Source organism: Cottoperca gobio, chromosome 23 (assembly GCF_900634415.1).
Source record: "Cottoperca gobio chromosome 23, fCotGob3.1, whole genome shotgun sequence".
Taxonomy (NCBI): domain Eukaryota; kingdom Metazoa; phylum Chordata; class Actinopteri; order Perciformes; family Bovichtidae; genus Cottoperca; species Cottoperca gobio.
This window is the reverse complement of record NC_041377.1, coordinates 9,437,461-9,459,149: the sequence shown is the minus strand read 5'-3', so window position 1 is coordinate 9,459,149 and position 21,689 is coordinate 9,437,461. Positions and strand designations below refer to the sequence as shown.

The window sequence follows — 21,689 nt, the reverse complement described above, 5'->3', positions numbered from 1 at the left end:
CAACATTAGCTAACGTTAGCCACCACAAGCTACTGGTCATACCAGAACAAGTAAGGCTGTAGCAGTTGAACCCTTCAAAAGTGATATTGTGTCGCTTTAAAGCTCCCGTGTGTAGCATTTCATTATGTGGAGATCAACACATAATTTACACAACATGCGTCTGTGAAAAGCAAAGCGGGACAAAGAAGATCTGAAACGTGTTAGAGAAGCCTGCAGTACCTGCATTTCCTCTGTATTTCCCCACATGCAGTTTGAAAGCTGCGTCTTCATTCTCCACTCTGAAGTTTCTGTACTCGGCGAAGGCACCTTCGCGGTCCCACCCTCATGGTCCACGTCTTGGTCTGGGTCAGAGAGAAGACCCTGTTCAGACCGAGCCAGTGGTCGTCTGAGGGATTCAGCAGAACACATGAAAGGATTCAGGTTTTTCTGATACGTCTGTGTTTGCAGCAGGATGCAGGGTTACAGGTCGTCTGCAAGCGAGAACTCAAAGACAGCCGGACATTTCTTTAGAGAAATGATCTCTTTATTCTTGCAATGTTTCACCTCAACAGCAAATTGAATCCCCAATCCTGTTCTGCAGTACTTCACATATACTCTTCAGTACATTTCATTCTCCATTATGAAGGTCTGAATACACTTTCAAAGCCTTCTGCACACTGCCACAGAGATAATTAAGGATTTCTCTCATCTTTTTGGATCCAAAAGTAATTGAGTTTTAATCTTAGGATATGTAGTTCAGTTTAAACACCACAGGATATTTACACACAGGCCTATAATTCGAAGTCATCCTTATCTCCTATTAATACACATTACCTCATCCCTACCTTTAATATAATTGCATTAAAATGTAATCATTACAATAAACATTGTCTGAAACAAACGGATCATCGTGTTTGTTTCTGTATATCCTCTTTAAATAGTTCTCATCTTACCACCGTTTCCTTTTTCAAACCCTAAGTTTCCCCGTCGCTGATCCACGTGCAGTCGTCCTTCTGCAGACACTTCCAAAGTGATTTTAAATGAATATGAACACTCAGATGGTTTTCCAAACACTTTATTGCAGCCGTAGTCGCTCATAGTAAGTCATGATGGCTTTGATCGCACTCACTGAGAGCACAGTTACTCCCAGAATGCCTATTAAACCGGCCACGATGGAGATCGATGTCATGTGATCTGCCCCTGCAAAGAGATGGACACAAGACATGTCATTAACTGTACACTGCACACACACATAACTTGCCAAAAAGATACAAGAATCAGGAAAGGATTACATGAAATATACATTATTTGAAGCACAAAGATTGTAAAATATGTTGAACATTGCTAAAGATGCAGTAAAGTCTGTAAGTGTGTGTAAGTACTCTGGACTGAGCATCTGCTCCTCGACATAAACTCACAGTACTGCTGGGACCGCCGACGTCCTGTTGACCAGCAGCGGTCCTGCAGACACTACAGCAGCTCGTTTCCTCTCTCGGCTCGCTGACCTCTTGACGCGCTGCTGGCTGCTGCAATTCTATTACAAAGTGAGGCTCAGTTGGTGATTCTCGTGGTTATTTTTACTTCTCTACAGCTTTACTTACAGATTTCACATGAAAACATGTTTAAATATTATGCCCTGTATGAAATGGTTGAAAACATTACCTACACATTAATGCATTAGTGACAATAATAATACAATGTAGTAGTAACACCAACAGTCTGAAGAGTACTTTTGCAACACATTCTGGTTATAATACTTTTACGTTGTCAATGCAGTTACTTGTACTGGATGTATATTTAAATCCAGTACTTTTACCTCCATAAGGCCTCAAGTCAGGGAAGGAAAGTCTCTCAGTAGCATGAAAGACTTCTTTTAATTCTGCACGATGTGCACTGAAGCATATCTGTGGCTGTTTTTAAGCGCGCACACACACACACACACACACACACACACACACACACACACGGTAAAGGCCGTGCTATGTGGACCGCAGATTCTCTTCTGTAGTCTCCTTTTGTCTCCCACATTCACTCGCTCCACCACACAGTACAGCGGCTCCACAACTGTCACAACACCATCGCTCTCTTTTCTCAAAATCAAACTACGCTATTAATCTATGAAGTGAATTTTGCATACGAGTGAAATGTGTTTTTATAACTACGTGAAATAAGCACGTGACCCCTTTTGACCCCTCAAAGAATCAAGGAACTGTTGAGAACCAGAATCGTTAATATAAATGATTCCCATCCGTCAGCAGGTCTGTCCCGTCAGTTTACCTTTGAACAGTCTTCATCGTGTGCACAGATGTTGGTCAGGCAGTGAATGTACAGCGGCAGCCCTCTGGGCATCGTGAACATCTGCATGGAAAATCTGCTGGTCTGTGACCGGCCGTTAACAGAGAGCCAGTGGAACGTGTGGTCGACAGCACAGCTGGGACAGAGAGGATAACATTCAGCCAGTCAACTTCAACATTAAGAGCTACACTCAGCATGCATCCTATGTTGAGTTGTTTCATAATGCCATCCATATTATTAATGTCATTTATATTTATTACAGACAAAGAGTTTAGCATGCGCTCAGATGTAAATAACACTGAAAGGAGAACACTGTCCTGCAAATACTTCAGAATAAAAGCCTTTTGGTAACACATTACCACAGAAAAAACGCTAGAGGACTTTTTGAAATGGAAGCAGGAAGTGTTAATAAATGTTGTGACATATTCTACAGAGAAAGACTTTATACTGGAAACACTACCACAGTGTCAATGTACTGGCAAAACAAATGTGTCGCTGCTCGCTGCGTCAAAACATGTTGAAACTTGCAGCCAAACGGCGCTTAAAAGATACAAATAAAAGGTAAAGGTAAGTTAAGTCACATACAGGACTGTCTCAGAAAATTTGAATATTGTGATAAAGTTCTTTATTTTCTGTAATGCAATTAAAAAAACAAAAATGTCATGCATTCTGGATTCATTACAAATCAACTGAAATATAGCAAGCCTTTTATTATTTTAATATTGCTGATTATGGCTTACAGCTTAAGAAAACTCAAATATCCTATCTCTAAATATTAGAATATCATGAAAAAGTATACTAGTAGGGTGTTCAACGAATCACTTGAATAGTCTAATTAACTCGAAACACCTGCAAGGGTTTCCTGAGCCTTGAAAAACACTCAGCTTGGTTCAGTAAACTAAATCACAAGTATGGGGAAGACTGCTGATCTGACTGCTGTCCAGAGGACCATCATTGACACCCTCCATCAGGAGGGTAAGACACAAAAAGAAATTTCTCAAAGAGCAAGTTGTGCACAGAGTGCAGTTTCAAAGCACATCCACAAAAAGTCTGTTGGAAGGGGGAAATGTGGCAGGAAACGCTGCACAACCAAGAGAGATGACCGCAGCCTTAACAGCATTGTGAAGAAGAGTCGCTTCCAGAATTTGGGGGAGCTTCAAAGACAGTGGACTGAAGCTGGAGTCCAGGTATCAAAAGCCACTGTTCACAGACGTGTCCGGGAAATGGGCTACAATAGCCGTATTCCCATGGTCAAGCCACTTCTGAACTCAAGACAACGGAAGAAGCGTCTGACTTGGGCTATGGAAAAGAAGCACTGGACAGTTGCAGAGTGGTCCAAAGTCCTCTTTTCAGACAAAAGCAAGTTTTGTATTTCATTTGGAAGTCAAGGCGCCAGAGTCTGGAGAAAGGCTGGAGAGGAGCAAAATCCAAGTTGCTTGAAATCCAGTGTGAAGTTCCCACAGTCAGCGATGGTTTGGGGAGCCATATCAGCTGCTGGTGTTGGTCCACTGTGTTTCATCAAGCCCAGAGTAAATGCAGCTGTGTACCAAGAGATTTTAGAGCACTACATGCTTCCGTCTGCTGAAAAGCTCTATGGAGATGAGGAATTCATTTTCCAGCATGATCTGGCACCTGCCCACAGTGCTAAAACCACCAGTAACTGGTGTACTGACCATGGCATTACTGTCCTCGATTGGCCTGCCAATTCCCCTGACCTGAACCCCATAGAGAATATGTGGGGTATTGTGAAGAAGAAGCTGAAAGACACCAGACCCAACAATGCTAATGAGCTAAAGGCCGCTATTGAAGCATCCTGGGCATCCATAACACCTCAGCAATGCCACAGGCTGATTGCCTCCATGCCACGCCGCATTGATGCAGTAATCCGTGCAAAAGGATTCCCAACCAAGTACTGAGTGCATTAATGGACATTTTCAAATGTTTGATTTTGTTTTGCTGTTATAAATCTTTTTTTTTACTTGGTCTGAGGAACTATTCTAATTTTTTGAGATAGGATTTTTGAGTTTTCTTAAGCTGTAAACCATAATCAGCAATATTAAAATAATAAAAGGCTTGCAATATTTCAGTTGATTTGTAATGAATCCAGAATGTATGACATTTTTGTTTTTTTAAATTGCATTACAGAAAATAAAGAACTTTATCACAATATTCTAATTTTCTGAGACAGTCCTGTAACTCTCAAAGCAAAGCAACAAACACTAATGTTAACACGGAACTGCTCCAAGACATGGAACTGAGAAACGGAGCATGCTGCAGCCGATAGGTCAGTAACAGTTTCACCTACCCATCCTGGAGGAACACTCCCTGGACGGCCTCCTGTGGGTCGGTGCCCTCGGTGGCCCAACACGACTCCACCTGCAGGAGCAAATCTGAAGCAAAAGAGTGGTTGGTCTGCAGGGCCACCTGGAAGAACAGGGTGTCCTCAAGCTCCTTTGTTACAGCGTCGCTGTAGCTGTCGGTGTACGAGCCATCAGTGAACAGGGTCATGGTCAGGCCCAGCGGCACCGACGAGTTGACCTGCACCAGGAAGATGGAGGAGAGCCTACGACGAGGAAAGGATGCGTTTCTGTCCTTCATCTTTTAACAATGCTTTCTTTAAACAAAGAGACTAAATATGCTTCTCCTCACCACTCCATGTCCACACTGAGTTGAGCGTTGCGAATATAATGTCGCGGGTAGACGCATTTCCAGACGACTTTTAGATCCCGCCTGCTGATGATTTTCTCTGTGGTCAAAGTCACAGTTAGAGTGTTTTGGAAGTCGATGTGGGTGTTGTTCACCTGGAGACACACACACACACACACACACACACATACAACCCCCTGTGGCATGTTCTGACTATTGGCAAGTGTCAATAAAGATTGGTTTAAAATCCTTTATGGAACATCTAGTTTGTTTAAGTTTTAAATCATCACTTGAAATTCTTTTCAGTAATAAAAACTTGGAATGTGAAAATAACCTTTTTGGGTAAATATGACAAATCTACAGTTTCTTAATTAGTGATGATTCAAAGCTCTTGATGTGTATTTCAGTTGTCATGAGGTGGTGATGCTGCACAGCATCTGTGTGTCACTAAGTAATGAAGTCTTTTTAACACTTCCGCTGGTCACTCACCCGCCTCTCAGTTCCACATTCAGAGGCTTTTCGTGAAGTGCGGAAGAAGTAGAACATTTCACTTTCATTCACAGCGCACCGCCCATCGTTCAGAATCACATCAACCTTTCCCCCGAAGTAAGACATCAGGTAGGGTTTTGCTATTCCACCAGTCGCCCATTTGTTCAGACATCGGCTGATGAGACCTTTCTCTGCGTCAGAACAAGAGTCGAACAAACGTGTTGCAGATAATAGAGAAGAAGAAATGTTCTTTTATAAAGTAACAGTTATTGTAGCGGAACGCTAAAGCCACAGGGTATCTCAGTGTTCATAATAAAGAAGCTTCAGTATTAGATTTGTCTGGATGTACTGGAGATATATATCATTTGTTTTAGATGCGCATCTTCACATGAGACGTCAAAACAAAGGCATCATGTGTTTCACTGGAAGTTTACCGTTGCAGACGGGATGTGAAGTGGCAACAGGCTCGAACACAGAGCTCCCATCGTAGAAGCCATGTCGGCAAACACAGGTGTACGAGCCCAAAGTGTTGATGCACAGAGAGTTACGATCACACAAAGTTTGCTTGAAGGAACCACAAAGATCTGGACCTGAAACGCAGTTGAAGCAAATAAGATAAAACTGAAGATTATTAGTTTGACGTCTGCGACCTGAACAAGCTGAGCTGTTCTCCTACCGTCCCAGTGAATGACCCCATCTCTAATGGAGATGTTTTCTGTATTCAGGGAGCGAATGTGTTCCAGCTGATCCTCGACCAGCAGGGGAACGTCCTCTTTAGTGTTCGTGGCATCAAAAGTATCAAACAGAACCGCCGTCTCGTCCGGATCGATTGCAGGTTCGATGGTGGACAGCTCCACACGGGCCGGCTGAGAGAAGTCCTTCAACAGCTCCTGCAGCTGAAAAGACACACACACACACACACACACACACACACTAAATAAATGTGGATCCAGGTTCACTGGAGTGTAACAATGATCCCCATGTGTACTGAAGCTCACACACTGCCACCTTCTACAGCAATGCTAGCAGCCATGTGGAGCTGTACATTGAGCTGAATGCTAATGACAGCATGCTAACATGCCAACAGTGACAATGCTAACATGTTCTCTAACAGAATATTAGTATACAAGTTAAAAGGTAAACTTTGCAGATTTCAACACGACATTGCAACGATGTGAACGAACTTCACATTACGTAGATTGCCGTCAAAAACTATTTCAAATATTTAAGATAATTTTGAAGCACAACAAACAGAAACACAAGAGGAGTCGTTACACAGCGCTGTGGAACATCAGGATGAACACTGGATCTGTGATGACTGATGCATGTGAACCATGAACTTTCTCCCACCTTATCTTTGAAAATCTTCTCCATTTTATTTCTGGGTTCTGACCCCTCCTCCTGTAGTTCCTCAGGCTGTGACCAGGGCACGACCATCGTGAGATACATGCTGATGGGGTCCGACAGCTCTACAGAAGTGCAAACACATCAACAAATCAAATTAAACTGGCACTGACACTAAAAACACCCCAAAGCAGTCGTGTTGGACTAACGCTGCCTCAGACTGACCTTCAGAGGAGTCCAGAGCACGTGGGACGGCCCGCACAAGGAGCTCGAGGGATGAATTGGTTCCCTCGAAATACACATGAGCGTGTTCCGACTCCCAGTGTCCGGCACATTCCTCCCACACGTCGAGGACGTAGGTCGTCCCTTCCTCCAGCCCCGGGAGGCGCAGCTCGGAGCCGTTGACACGGCTGCTCTGGATGATGGTGCCGTTCTCCAGAGACAGTTCATATATAAAGGCCAAAGCTGGCTGGTGCGAGGAGTGGGGGGTCCACAGGGCGGTGGAGTCGATGGAGCGATATGTGAGCTCAGACACACCACGAGATCCTGGAAACACTCAGCATCAGACCAGGAAGATGGTGTGTGCGCGTGTGCGTGTGACGTTAAAACACAGGTTTACCAGCAGCCAACCCCGCAGGTGTTAAGCCTGGCATATTACATTTACACAGAAACATTAAGGATTTAAGAGTGCACTCGAACAAGCACATGGATCAGATGAATACAGCACACTAAGTTCATTCATCAAAGACTTCTTTTCTTAATGATTTCCTTTATATTCGTCCAATTTCTTTACATTAAGCAAAACCTGTGTCGTCTTCTCACCGGTTCCTACATTACCTGTGTGTGTGGTGAGCGTCTGGTCGCTCATGAGCACACCGTCTCCACACACCGCCTCCACCATGGCCTGGTACTGCTGGCAAGGCAGCAGCCCCCCCACAATGAAGTTGGTGAGGAGCGTGCTGCCCTGAAGCGCCCCCTCATGGTAGACTCTGAAGCTGGAGATGGACGAGGTGTTCCTCACCTCCCAGCTCAGGGTGTAGTTGTCAGAGCCAAACGATGTCTGACGTAAGGCCTGGATGTTGGAGTGAGCTGAGAGCAGAGAGGGAGGATGTGAAGACTGCTGGTGATATTCTCTCACATTTACTTTTTCATATTCTACTCTGTATTCTTTGCAGTGACCAGTTATCCCATAAAAGGAATCTCTGAAGTTTCACTTAAAACATCACAAGACTCATTTTCTGTAGCAGTGATTTACAGAGGCTCCTTATGTGCTCAGTGAAGAACTGGTGGACAGATATAAAAGTATTCATGAAGAGCATCGTTTGTGTTTTATGTGATCTTAGTCTCGAGAATTCATTTTGTGTTCCCTTCTGCACTTGTTTTGTCTGAAGATCATTTGTTGAGTTGGATCTTTAATCACGGCATTTTTGCATGAGCCTGTAAACTGAGAGAACACGGCATCATCACAAGGAGACCTTTGGATCTGTGACTGTCCTGCTTGTTGTTGTTGTGTGTTTTCTCGTGGGGCTCCTCTGGTGCAGGACTCACCAGAGTTTCCTTCGTTCAGGACCATCTTGCTGTAGCGAGTCTCAATCCCCGCCTGGCAAACCGTCTGCAGGCCAAACTTAACCCTGCTGCAGGGCTCCAGGTCAGACAAGGTGAACACGAGGTTGTCGTCCTTGGGCCAGAAGATCACCTCATCTGTGATGTGGTCCTCCCCACCGAGGTAGAAGATGGTGAGGAGGAAGAAGGAGAACTTGTCGTTGTCGGGGCAGTCCCAGGCCAGCGAGATGCTGCTGCTGTTCCAGGACGTCACATCGAAGCCTTTGGGAGCGTCTGGGTCTGGTGGAGCAAACAGAGAATGTCAAAGTGTTTTAAAGCTTCATCAACTGATGAAACAAGCTGTCAATACACCAGCGTTAGGTCAACAGTTTATCTACACATCCAGCAAACCTTCATTTAGAGAAACATATCTGCTTAATGCTGCACTGTGTTCACCGTTTGTTGTCTGGTGCCGAAAAAATGAGTCGATTAGTAAATCAACAGGTAATTGATGGAAACATTTCATGGAAAGTTAAACGGCCACACATGGGTTCAGCCTCGCAAATGTAAAGATTTCCTGTTTTTCTTTGTCTTATATGATAATAACCTGAATATCTTTGAGTTCAGAATTGTTGTTTGTACCAACAAGCATTTAAAATAATTCCTCTTTTACTTCATAATCATTGGTAGCAGCTCTACATAAAATACTTGTGTCTGATATACATCTTAAAACTTGGACAAATAAAACCTGAAGTGTCTGCATGAGTAGAAACCACGAGGAAGGGAGCACTGGTCATGTGACCCCGGTGCATACCGGTGATGGTGGAGAGGCAGGTGAAGCAGTGAGCGCCTGCCGTCTCCACACAGGCCACGTATCTGCTGCAGGACTCCAGAGCTGTGAAGCGGTAGTGATTGTTGGAGGTGGAGTCCACGCTGAGAGCGCTGTAGGAGCCCAGCTCCGTGTGAAACAGGGTCACAGTGTGGCTGCTGGTGGCTGCTGGGCCGCTCAACATCCACGACACCAGCAACATGGAGGGGGTCCTGGACTCGAGCTTCACAGGGAGACGCCTCGTGTGGCCTTGGAGGAGCACATCAGAGTTTCAGTCATACACAGAAGTAGAAACTTAAAGCTTAATTAAACGTGACAAACACATTCATGTGCTCAGAAAACGTCTCTGCAGTCAAAGGGGAGCTAAACTAAAAGGTCACCAAAAGCTCTGAGGACACAAACATCTGCAGTTCATTTAACATCAGTCTGGAGTTTTGGACACACGGTAACAACTTCACTGACCTGGAATAGTTTCACATTTTGGGAATAATTCATTTTCTTGCTGAGAGTCAGATGAGAGGATCAATACTACACGTCTACAAGTTCATCATGAAGCTAGAACCAGCAGCTAGGTTAGCTTAACATAAAGGCTATTCACAGTAGGAATCAGTTAACCGAAGTGTAAAAAACTACGTTCCCGGACACAGTGTGTGCACGGCGTCACCTACACTCTGAAAGTCTGCAACATTAAGCTAAATAAATAAATTAAAGACAATTATTTAGTAAATGCACACAAACATAAACTCACCAATTGCAAGGAAGAAGTTTTCATCCTGGTGGAAGAATAATGTTCCATTTTCACATGCAAACACCTCCGAGGGACTCAACATCTCCAAGAAGCCCTGCAGAAAGAGCGAGGGACCATCAGAGGAAGAGAGATCCAACACGACCATCTGTACAACACGGTACTTTGATATGTTCAGCAGTACCTTCGTGGCACTTGTTGGTTGCTCTGTAGGTTTCTTCTGGCCTCGGATTTCAGTGAACTTTGTACCTTAGATAAACACATTCAATTCAACATTTAAGAACTGTTTTTAGAAATCTTTTAGAAAGTTAAAAAGAGAAACTCACGTGGGCTGATCCTAAAAGTCCATGCCTGAACAGAACCTCCATACTGAAGGGTGAGCTTGTTTTCAACAGCTTGGGACACCGTCAGCGAGGTAACTTTACCCACCTTGCTGATGGATTTTAGTGCTGTGTCATTGAGCCATATGTTTCCATTCCTCCTACAGGGATGGACAATAATGAAGCATCGGTACATGAAGGTCATCTGAAATCTGTTTAATGTTAACCTGCTCATCAGCACAGACACACCTAGTAACAACCTTTCCCTTTACCCGACACTCTTCACTTTAATATACAATATAATATAATATAATATATTATATAACCTCCTACCCTGGAGGAGTGGAGGCTGTTACACTGTTTATCCTGTGGTTTAAGAATAGCATGTTCACAATCATGTGGGAAGATCCCATTCAGATATCCACATATTTAAGGATAACTCCAAACATAGTTCTTCTTCATCTGGTTACATTACAGCTGTTAGCCTTTGTTTCTACACTTTTTCATAACTGTGTGAAAATGAGATTAAATAAAGATTAAACATAATGTTCGCCGAATGTAGCAGGAATATATAATGAGTGATAACATCTCTTAATGTTTTACATCCAGATTCCAGATTAGTAGAGAAACACTAAATAGTGTTTTTGTAAATGTAGTTTGGGGTGAAGTTCTCGTCACACAGCAGAGAACAATTAGAGGCATTGTGCTACACGTGCTAAACACGTGCTTTTCTTGTGTTTACCTTTCCAGAACATCGTTTTTGCTCATCCAGCATATTGAGAAGGAAATATCATCGCAACGTCCTGCAGAAAAATCAATTAGATTATAACATCTCCACATGTAGCACTGCAGTGTTTGACCTGCGATATGTCGGTGCAGTGAGCTACTCACCAAACGATATAGTGTGAGGCACTAGTATGAAAAGGATCAACGAAAACTGTAAGGAGTTCCTGAAAATACAAAAGCTGATTAATCCGCTGAATGTGGCATAATTGTATCAAACCGACTCTTGTGTTTCTTACATTGTCTTTGTAATTGTAGCAAAGCAAAGCATGTTGTTTATTAAAGTCAGGGTTTGACTGGACACGTCAGACTCCTAATGAGTGACAGGTGCGCGCTGCGTTCACGCACCTGCTGACAGGGGAATCCTTTTTATCATCAAACTAATAGAGTTTTTTTATTGTTACTGTGGAAAGTTCATGACGAAATAATGCTCAAAATGATTGTCTATGATCGTCAGTGGGCCATAAAGTAAAGCAAAGAGTTGTTGAGTCCTGTAATCCTGTAATGTGGGTTTAAATGAAGACATAAGGAAGCAGTTTCCCCGCTCAGATTAATAAATATGTTCAGTATTTCATAAGAAACCAGCAACAAAAAAGACGTAAAAATAGAAATAATTGTGTGTAACTTTTATTTTCTGTCCGTGCCCCTCATCCTGACCCTTCATGTTGTGGTGCAGACGGCCTGTAGGTGGCGCTGTGCACCTTAATGAAATGTTCAGTCCACCATCCGCAATTTAGAAGTTCATAAACATATATGTTACAATTAAAGAACAGTAACTGATCAACCTGCATGTAAGACTGATTTATCCTGCTGTATTATCCGCATTCACGTCTGTGTTTGACTTGATTATATTAAGCAAAGGAAAGACGACTTGTCCTCCATTAGAGCTCCTTTCCAGTGTCCTTTCCAGGCTCTGCCGGACGCCACTCAGCAATCAGACAGAGCAGCTTTTGTCTGATGAATCTTAACAACAAGCTAAATTGGAGTCACAAGTAAGCAGTCTCAGGCTCGTGGGGGCTGAAACTTTTCTCCCTCTGCTGGACCTTAATTCAAGTGAAATCATGATCATAGCTGCAGGGTCTGGGGAAGTATAAGAGTGTCCCAACGCAACATGGAGAGCTGCCACTGTCTGCTGCTGCTGTGCACACTGAGTTTAACGCTGACCTCTGTGGAGGCGACGAAAAATGATGATGACATCGACCTTGTGAGCTTCCTGAGAAGCATCTACCCCGGGCTCCTGGAGAGAAATGAGCCGTTCGTCATCAACAAAGACTTTGAGGTAAACTCCCTGAAGGAGCAAACCAGGGTCCACCCGGTCAGGCAGGCCACGGAGCGGGCTCCTGGCCCTGTGGTGGAAACCAAAAATGGCCAGGTGAAGGGGATTACGGTGGACAAGGCCCATATATTCTATGGGATTCCATATGCAGATCCCCCTGTTGGAGCTTACCGCTGGAAGGCCCCCAGACCTGTGACTCCTCGGTCTGGGGTTTATGACGCCTCCTACCCGAGGGCATCATGCGTGCAGGCCTGCACTGGACCCATCACAGAGGAGTGTCCTCAGATAGTAAGGAACAACGCAGCTTCTCTCTTATCCGCATGTTGTCGTAATATTTCACTTTAGGATGGAGTAACATGTTTGTAAAATAGGTTTCACCTGCTGGATCACCAACATTAAAGGGGACAGTTAAGGCAACAGAAAGGAGCCCGAGTGCTCTGAAAACAGATTCAATATATGATTATATAAAACTTTATCAGAGATATTGTGGAGGCATAAAGGTAGTTGATAGAGGATGGAGCTGAAGAGACACTGCAGGAAATACCAAATCTAAATCTAAATCTAAAAATACTTTTCAAATCGGATACATTGGGAATTTCTGGAGCTAAAATATCTTCTACTTGGTAAGAAACAACCCAACAAACCAGTTGCAAAATGTCTGCAAACCAACATGTTTATTACACCAGGTACACACAATTAAAAGGTGCAATTCTGTGTTTGTATCTGGTTTCACTTTTAGGAAATGTAACATACAATATAAAGAATAAATTTGAATAAATATGCCAAACAACTACAACTAAAATATAAACATTAGAGATGGTATGGAGCCAGTTTGGAGGTGAAACACTGCCCCCTGCAGGCGGCTCAGAACTACACATTGAACCTTTAAAGTAATAACGCTTACTTTGTAAATTAACATCACAACCAAGAAATATTTCCAGGTACAGCTGGAACTAAACAACAGATTGATTTTGTACAAACACTGAATGGATGTTTGCTCTAATGTCCCGAAAGGTCAGTGAGGACTGTCTCTACCTCAACATCTTCGTGCCTCTGGATGTGAGCTTCAGATCCCCTCTGGGGAGCCCGCTGCCCGTCATGGTGTGGATCCACGGGGGGGATTTCATCGCTGGCTCTGCCTCCAAGCCGCTGTACGATGGACGCTTCATCAGTAACTTCACCCACACTGTCCTCGTGAGCCTGGAGTACCGACTGGGTATGAACGTTTGGTGGTGTTTTACTTAATAACATGTGTATTAGCAGAGTGGAAGCATCGTTACATATTCACTTTATAATGGAATATTAATATGAATCTATGGAAATATGTCTAATATGAAATAATACTGTTACCTGTGTGTTTATCATTATTATGTTTGTCTGTATGTGCAGGGATAGTAGAGATGGCCTTTAGCTGGAGTGGCTGTGTAAAAGCAGCGAGCAGGCATCTCGTGGTAGACATTAGTTCAAAGAATGTGTGTGTGTGTGTGTGTGTGTGTGTGTGTGTGTGTGTGTGTGTGTGTGTGTGTGTGTGTGTGTGTGTGTGTGTGTGTGTGAGACAGTATGAGGCTGCCTAATGTGTGTGTGTCATTATCCTAAATGTTTGTAATTACTCTGCTTTCCTGCAAGACTGAAAACAGGAGATGTGTGGACGGTAATGTGGAACTCAGAGGAAATTAATGTCTCGCCGGAGTCAATTATGTCGAGCTGATCATGTGACTTTCTGCACGATTTAAGGAGCGTTTGGGTTCCTCGTGTCGGGCAAAGACCCTCACTCCGCCGCTACAGGGAATTATGGGATATTGGACCAGCAGGCAGCTCTTCTCTGGGTCCAACGGAACATTGCAGTGTTTGGAGGTGACTCCAGCAAGGCAAGCAAACACACACACAACACACACACACACACACACACACACACACACACACACACACACACACACACACACCACACCACACCACACACACACACATTTGGCGATCCAGTTTGGGTTGTAACAGGCTGAACTGAACTCCTCCTGCAGTTCTTTCAGCTTTTCTTTACACATGAAATAAGAGGACAGATTCTGTGTGCCATTAACAGACATCACAAAGGATTTCTGGGTAGTGAAGTTCAAACAGTTTTCACAAACAACAAAACTGCTGACCGATCCTCTGTGTTTGTATCCCAGGTGACTGTATTTGGGGAGAGCGCCGGTGCTCAGTCAGTCAGCCTTCACCTGATGATCCAGAGCAGCACGACTCTGTTCCAACAGGCGGTGCTGCAGAGTCTGCCCTTCTCCATCCCTCTGAAGACCAGGTGAGGTCTGATGTGTGTCTGGCTGCACTTACAAAATAAGGTCAAAAAGTTTTATTTCCTAGAATCCCGGTGACGTGTTTCCCGACCACGGACAACTTCCAGCTGAACTATAACTTTGTATTTCCCAGACACGACGCCCTGAAGCTGGGAAAAGACTTTGCTAAACAGACCAACTGCTCTGTGAGCGACATCGTCTGCCTGCTGGCTCTCACTCCACGGGCCGTCCTGGCCGCCCAGATGAAAACAAGTAGGGCGCCACAAACACCAGCCTACGCTCGCCAAATTTAGAGCCACGCACAGAGCTGCCCACACAGTTACATAAGAAGGATGGATATAGTCTGTTTATCTGCAAAAGATGATGAAAAACATCATTTTTATCTTGACATAGTGGAAAACAAAATCATAAAAACTGAGGAATAGTTGGCCTCTGAAGGGGCAATTAGAGGGACTTTACTGCCTCACAGCACCAAATGACTGTGATACGTCTGCAGGGCTGACAGGCTTATTGATCACAACACTGACTGTGATCAGCAGCTGCAGGTTTCTGCCTCTCTGAACTCTTTCAGGCCCAAATATCCGGAACAAAAACACATCGCTGATGAGACGTTTCAGCTCTGATGGCTATTACTGCAATATTTACCTCCACCTAGTTCCTTCTTTTAGACCTTTTTTCTATTAATTACAAACAGAAACAGAAGCTGTATTTTCACTCTAACTGACGTGTTTTGGGTCTCAGGTTCCAAAGTCGTGAACCCCTTCAGGTTCCTCGAGGTTTTTGAGACGTGGGGTCCGTATATCGATGGGGAGTTAATAAAAGAGCAAGCTGTCACCGCCTTCCAGAAGGGCCACTGGCAGAAGGAGAAGCCAGTGCTGCTGGGTAAGACACACACACACACACACACACACACACACACACACACACACACACACACACACACTATAAATAAACGTGGATCCAGGTTCACTGGAGTGTAACAATGATCCCCATGCGCTTGTGTAAATGAGTTCTGTGTTCTGTCCTGCAGGAACGACCTCAGAGGAGGGTGTGATCTTTGCGTACGGTGTCTTCAACAAGCCAGTCTCTGCCGTGGAGAGCACCGTGTACGTCACAGCCATCTTTAAACAACACGCTCTGCGAATCCTGCACAAGTACCTGCCGCTGTACCGGGACGCTGACCGCAGGGATATGCTCGCTCAGGTAAGAGGAGCGCAAGTCTTTTTATTTCCAGCATTGTTGCTGATCTATAGTCTGAATTTAGGATGCTAGGAGCTTCCTCAGGGCCAAGAATAATCTCATTTGTTGAGTTAAACAACAGGAGGTGGAGACCAACTGCTATGACTCACCTGTACTTTACGTTTAGTGAGAGTTTGGAATCCTGGAGGTTTCCTTCAGGCTCTCCAAAGTGCAAAGCTGCAGTCTCAGGGAGCTGCAGGGGGTCAGGAGGTGACGCTGCTGCACTTATTTAGTATTCACTCACTGCTTGTGGTGTAGCAGGGAGACACACACACACACACACACACACACACACACACACACACACACACACACACACACACACACACAGCAGGTGAGCACAAATGTCAGAGCCTGGATGTAGAGTCTTGTTGAGAAACAGAGGAAATCTTCATATTTTTAAAACTGTAGCCACTTTGTGAAAATCATCATCGTTCCATTTGTAAAGAGGAAGTGATCTTTCCCCTTTATTTATTAAAAGCATCAAGCTGCATTGATTTGTTAACAACAGGAACGTGCATGTTGTCCCTCCTGAGACTGAAGAATGATCATCGCCATGTTTCCTGTTATTTAAGCTTTGTGTCACGTTCACAGAGAAGTCATTAAAGCGCGCTGCTCTTGATCCGACTGAGGCAAATTACATATAATTATTATTCTTCCATTTGATGTTGGCTTTGTCTTGTCATCATTAGCTGACGGAGGATGTGTAAGATTACATTCAGACAGTAACTTCTCATTTATTGCAAATGTGTGTCGGTTTTGAAAACAACTAAAGAAGCTGCATTTACTTTGTTTCCATATTCTTCTCACGCCCACAGACTAAAAGTGAACACTTGAACACACACATGCATGGAGGACAATGTGGGCGGGCACGTATGGATGGATGGATGTCCCCCCCGGCCGGAGCATCTTCTGTGCTGAAAACTATTATTCTCTTGATCTGCTGTGATTCATTTCTACAACATGTCACATGTTCTTGAGATCAGGGCAGTTATAGGAAGACTTAAAGCTCCACATGTATGTGGCTGCTGCCCTCCACCTCATGAGACATCAACTTAAGTCACGGTTAACATTTTCATATATGTTTTACAATATTACAATATGTTTGCATGAACAAAGGGTGTACACTAATGTGAAAGGTGTTGCTTGTTGTGACAAACCCACAGAGAACTCTGCAGTTCCTCTCCGCTCTACACAGAGCTTTAGCGACTTTTAGCTCTAGTTTTGGTTTTTACGATCCACAGCTTTACAGTTTTGGTTTTGTCTCACTGTTGTCAGCAACCTGTTTCTAGCAGAAGCTCTGATAAACACTCTGTTCATGACCTGCGCAGCACTAACTCAGCACACACAGCCAGCCGGTGAACATAGCGGAGCATTTAGCAGTCACATATTTACCTCTGGAGTTTGAGCGATAGAGAGAGAGGCTAAAGAGAGCTGCACTCTTCCTGTGGTCAGAAACATTGAATCCTCATTTCGATCAGATGACAACTTTCACTACAGTGATGAACATCATGTTTGCCTCATTTACAATAATTACATTTAAATATAATCAAATCAAATTCAATTAAACACATTATTTGTTCCCGGGGGACATAATATATGACACATTTAAAAAAGCAAGAATATGTAAACTATACACATCATGATAATGATCTGAAATATTAATCTTAGTGCAAGAAATAACTACACATTGTGATAGTAATAATTATAAAACACAGAAGGAGACGAAAACCTCCTGCAGCTTTCTGTCAGGCCTCGGGGAGCTGCAGGGGTCAGGAGGTGACACTGACACTGCTGCACTCATTTAGTATTCAGTCACTGCTCGTGGTGCAGCAAGGACACACACACACACACACACACACACACACACACACACACACACACACACACACACACACACACACCTCCTGCATGTCTTCATAAAGGGCACTCCTCCAGAGGACTGGAGGGTCAGCGCAAATGTTAACCTGTCCGTCACAGAGGAGAGCTCACGCTGTGTGTGTGTGTGTGTGCTGCCGGTTTCCAGGTAACAGGCAGAAGAAGACGATCTGCCTTCATTTAGTTTTTGCTTTCTTTTAGCTGAACAATAGTTTCTGCTGCTTCCAGACGTTTCTTTGTAGATGTCATGTTAATTATTGTAATTCATTTTCTTTTCTACAAACACACAGGAAACTAGAAGACACGCTGTAAAGCACAAACCTTCAACACCGCTGAACCTTCTTCAAAGCAGCTCGTTTATGTTTTATTTTACAGGTTTCAGAGCTGTGTAGTGACTCTGCGTTCTTCTCACTTTATGACTTGTTCTATACGTCAGAGTGTCTGTAACTTTGTCTTGACCAGGTCTCTCTGGAGAATGAGACTTCTCAATGAGATATCCTAATACAGGTTAAATAAATAACCAGCACATGCAATATTATAACAGCCATGGCTCCGCACATACAGTCAGGAATATCAGCAAATGAAAGTGGGAATATGTGACGAATGAAAGAAAATACATTTATAGAAGGATAAAGGAATAAAAGATAACAAATTACAAAATGAGAGTGACACAAAAACAGTACAATGTGTGTTTCTCTTCTGAGATCGGGAAAGGGAAAGTGTACGTGATGATGTGTTTGTGAGAGGAACAGCGAAAGGAAAAGAACATCTGATGTGAATCCATTATTGCTTTTGGATTTCTGTGAGAGATGCGTCTCATCCACAAAATAAATATGATGCCTACATTAGCCTCCCATCTGAAAACAGCAGCTCTGTGTTGTGAGGGTTGAATAGAGCATCAGCAGAGATTACAAGTAATGAACCACATTACATGGTGATCCCATCATTCAATATCTGTCTCAAGGTGAAGCTGAAGTCAGAGGATCAACAAAGTTATTAGCATTCAACACCTGAGGAACATGAATGCAAAATCTCATGTCTGTCGACATATTTCAGAAGAAAATAAAACCCTAATATGAGATGAAAAGTCAAAGCATCCTAGAATCATTCGGATTCATCGTTCGGGTACAAAATGTGATGGCGGTCCAATCGTTGATGTTTTACTGGCTGCCATGACGCAGAGCCGCTGAGAACATTTAATTCAGTTAAAATAAACCCGCCGTCCGTCTTCTTCCTTCTCCTCAGATCGTCACCGACTACGTCTTCCTGTGTCCATCCAGGAGGTCGGCGCGTGCCGGCACAGCCGCGGGCAGCGAGGTGTGGATGTACGTGTTCGACCACGTGGCGTCAGACCATCGCGTGTGGTCAGGTCTGACCTTCTGCTACCAGCACGTCTGCCACGGCGCCGAGCTGCCCTTTCTCTTTGGCTCGGCCTCGGTGACTAACTTCACCCTGTCGGTACCGGAGAAGTTGCTGTCCAATCGGATGCTGTGCTACTGGGGGGCCTTCGCCCACACCGGTGACCCTTCCTCGCGGGCCCAACAGACGGCTTTCTGCCGGGAGCAGCGCCTGCCCGTTTGGCCACGCTACTCTGACACCAGCAGCTGGCTGGTCATGAACCTGACCGTGCGTTCACATGCACAAGTGGGGACCAGGAACCACATCTGTGACTTCTGGGACCATCTGGGCATCTATTAGAGGGGACGGGCAGGTCGGGTCACTTTGCATTAAAGTAGCATCAATGCTGTTCTCTTTGCTACTCACAATGTAAGTTAATCCCAAAGATGTACATTCATCAGTATAAAATAAGACCTTTTAGGAATCGTCAGCTTTTAGAAATAAAGTTATTTAGCAACAAAGCCAGCAGTGCATCGTTTTTCTAAACTGCTGGATGTCTGTCATCATCTGTTGGTCCCCAGCAGGAGCTGCATCTCTGAACAAAGCCTCCATGTTCCTTCAACATGAAGAAGTGTGCTCTATTCAGCTTCTTCACCTTATTTTGTGCATTCAGGTGAATGTTTCTGATTGATGGTGGAAATGTTTTTATTCATGTCAAGGAAAACACAAAATGCATGCGCCATTCTAAAACATACTGGAATATAAAGCTGTAAGGCTCATTGTGTATTGTTTCAATTATTTATTCTTCAATAGATCCACTTTTCCTCAATGTTGAGTCAACACCTTCCTCCTCGTGTCTTCCGATTCACTTCAACCATAAATGTATGCATTTTAATTCATTTACAAACCTCTGCACTTTAATAGCTCAAATGTGTTTCAGCAAGATGTCTGCTCTTTTTCAAAACCTTCTGCACATTCAGAACATTATCCCACATATCTGTTCTCTCGTAATATTATGTCAATTAAGTCGTAATTTAATGTTTCGTAGCCTAAAACTCATCTGTTCTCTCTTGTGCATCATTTCCATCAGCAGCAGGCACATCGTGCACACGCTGGTGGAGCCCAAAACGGAGCTGAGCAAAGTGAATATATGACTTGCATTCAGCAGCTGGCTCAGAAACACATCCGTATGAACGCTTATGTTGCTCCATGCTTTACTCCTGTCAGCTTTGTACGGGTTTAACATCTGTGTTGTCTTTACAGCTTGCTTGGTTGCAGCAATGATACAAGCACAACATAATTTAGTGAAATGTTCTCTTCTCTACATCTTCTACATTTCTCTCCGGGAAGTGACCACTTCATTAATTAGAAGAGCAGAACACTACAGTCTACAAAGACCTATTCATCCTGTTACCTTCCAGCCAGAAAATAAAGAAAAACTAAATATGATGCAACACTGAATATCCCCCCCAACCCTGAACAAGTTCAGGGCTTTGAGTGTCTTTCACATGTATTCTTCCCATGTGTGTAGCCGTTATAATTATTGCAGTAAATTAAGCCTCTGAATTATCTCCATGGCTTAATTAACGCTGGTAATAGTTGTATTTTGTAAGGAGGAGGAAAATGAATATTTGTTTGTTATAGCCGGCGCTGCGGGAGCACTCCAGCCTAACAAGTGTTTCCAGGAGTGTAGCCCAAAGATAAAGGAGAGCAAGACCTTCCACTGCAGAAGCGCAGCCATGACACGTGTTCCTCATCATGAGAAGGAGAAACAAACATTCCTCTGAGCGATGGTTGCATCTGAGTTTTGGTACGGTCCATGCTTTTCATGCCCAGTTTGTTTTATTTTATTACAAAGAAATAGAAAAGGGAAGGTTTTATGAACAAATATAAAAGCTTTGATAAACAGTTGTGTTACATCATCTGGAAGCAATGCAGCCAGTAAGTTTCATGACATTGATGATTACTTTAAAGGTGGAATGAGTACTACCTGGTCACATACTCCAGATAAATATGTGTCAGCATTGCATCTCTACTACTTACAATCTACATTTACAGTCATCAGCTACACAGAAAACAGCTGATTCCACCAAACTGCTGAGAGCTAGTTAAAACCAATCACTTCGGCAATATAGTTGTTGAATCGAGCAAGCCCCAGTAGAGTCTCCGTGAGTGTCAAAACCCTCTATCACTTCCTGTAACCTGATAAACCGTTTTTGAGCCTCAACCTCAACTCTTTCCTCGGCTCCGATCGCCCGCGGATCCCTGAACACAGCGAGGCAGCGTGCTGCTGAAGACCACCGGCTCTACTGGACTGGACACTGCAGAGACTCACTGTCCTCTATGTAAGTGGCGTTACAAGACGTTGATAATATTTGTTTTACGTCTTTCCTAACACTCTAGCCGTATCTTACACACATTACCACAGCAGCTGTAAGGTGAATGTTTTATATTATCCAGTTGATCTTGAAGCTTAACTGGAAAGTGTCCATTCAGCCTGTTTCTCTGACCTCCAGGTGTCCACCAGCCTCGCCTGCCTCCATGCAGACCGTCTGAAGAGGCGTCTCTCCCTGTGAGTCGTCCCGTTTCTTTGGGTCTCAGTTTGAAATATGCCACTTACACACACGAGGCTGTTTACACACACTCATTGATTGGTCGAGCGCCGACACACAGGGCGTGTTGAAGCCACCTCATTACA

General features: G+C 43.9%; 2 protein-coding genes across 3 annotated transcripts; one reads left to right on the top strand and one right to left on the bottom strand.

Annotated features, from left to right (window-relative positions):
* Positions 1–1,038: 1,038 nt before the first annotated feature.
* On the bottom strand, positions 1,039–11,331 carry LOC115028247 (uncharacterized). 2 transcript variants are annotated; one of them, XM_029461885.1, is made up of 19 exons: positions 11,212–11,331; positions 11,081–11,139; positions 10,932–10,992; positions 10,196–10,350; positions 10,054–10,118; positions 9,873–9,966; positions 9,110–9,373; positions 8,302–8,595; positions 7,591–7,842; positions 6,979–7,299; positions 6,760–6,878; positions 6,086–6,305; positions 5,844–5,999; positions 5,410–5,600; positions 4,924–5,075; positions 4,580–4,837; positions 2,257–2,410; positions 1,398–1,513; positions 1,039–1,179 (listed from the first exon to the last, which is right to left on the bottom strand). In XM_029461885.1, the coding sequence occupies exons 1-19, from the start codon at positions 11,241–11,243 to the stop codon at positions 1,074–1,076; spliced, it is 3,069 nt and encodes a 1,022-aa protein (XP_029317745.1). In that variant the 5' UTR covers positions 11,244–11,331; the 3' UTR covers positions 1,039–1,073. The 2 variants fall into 2 exon arrangements, with proteins under 2 accessions (XP_029317745.1, XP_029317746.1); XM_029461886.1 differs by having other exon boundaries at positions 6,086–6,299.
* Positions 11,332–12,083: 752 nt separating this feature from the next.
* Positions 12,084–19,502, top strand: LOC115028640 (cAMP-regulated D2 protein). The gene is made up of 8 exons (XM_029462529.1): positions 12,084–12,536; positions 13,263–13,464; positions 13,983–14,116; positions 14,414–14,541; positions 14,670–14,788; positions 15,278–15,418; positions 15,567–15,739; positions 18,899–19,502. The coding sequence occupies exons 1-8, from the start codon at positions 12,084–12,086 to the stop codon at positions 19,349–19,351; spliced, it is 1,803 nt and encodes a 600-aa protein (XP_029318389.1). The 3' UTR covers positions 19,352–19,502.
* The last annotated feature ends 2,187 nt before the right edge of the window (positions 19,503–21,689 follow it).

Bases quoted from the DNA above. Each gene is read 5' to 3' on its own strand.
- LOC115028247 (XM_029461885.1), bottom strand. From the start codon at position 11,243: ATGCTTTGCTTTGCTACAATTACAAAGACAAT. The intron at 9,967-10,053 runs GTACTGCTGAAC...CTCTTTCTGCAG, and splicing joins AACCAACAAGTGCCACGAAG to GGCTTCTTGGAGATGTTGAG. The intron at 5,601-5,843 runs GTAAACTTCCAG...GTTCTGACGCAG, and splicing joins TTCACATCCCGTCTGCAACG to AGAAAGGTCTCATCAGCCGA.
- LOC115028640 (XM_029462529.1), top strand. From the start codon at position 12,084: ATGGAGAGCTGCCACTGTCTGCTGCTGCTGTGCACACTGAGTTTAACG. The intron at 12,537-13,262 runs GTAAGGAACAAC...ATGTCCCGAAAG, and splicing joins CAGAGGAGTGTCCTCAGATA to GTCAGTGAGGACTGTCTCTA. The intron at 15,419-15,566 runs GTAAGACACACA...TCTGTCCTGCAG, and splicing joins GGAGAAGCCAGTGCTGCTGG to GAACGACCTCAGAGGAGGGT.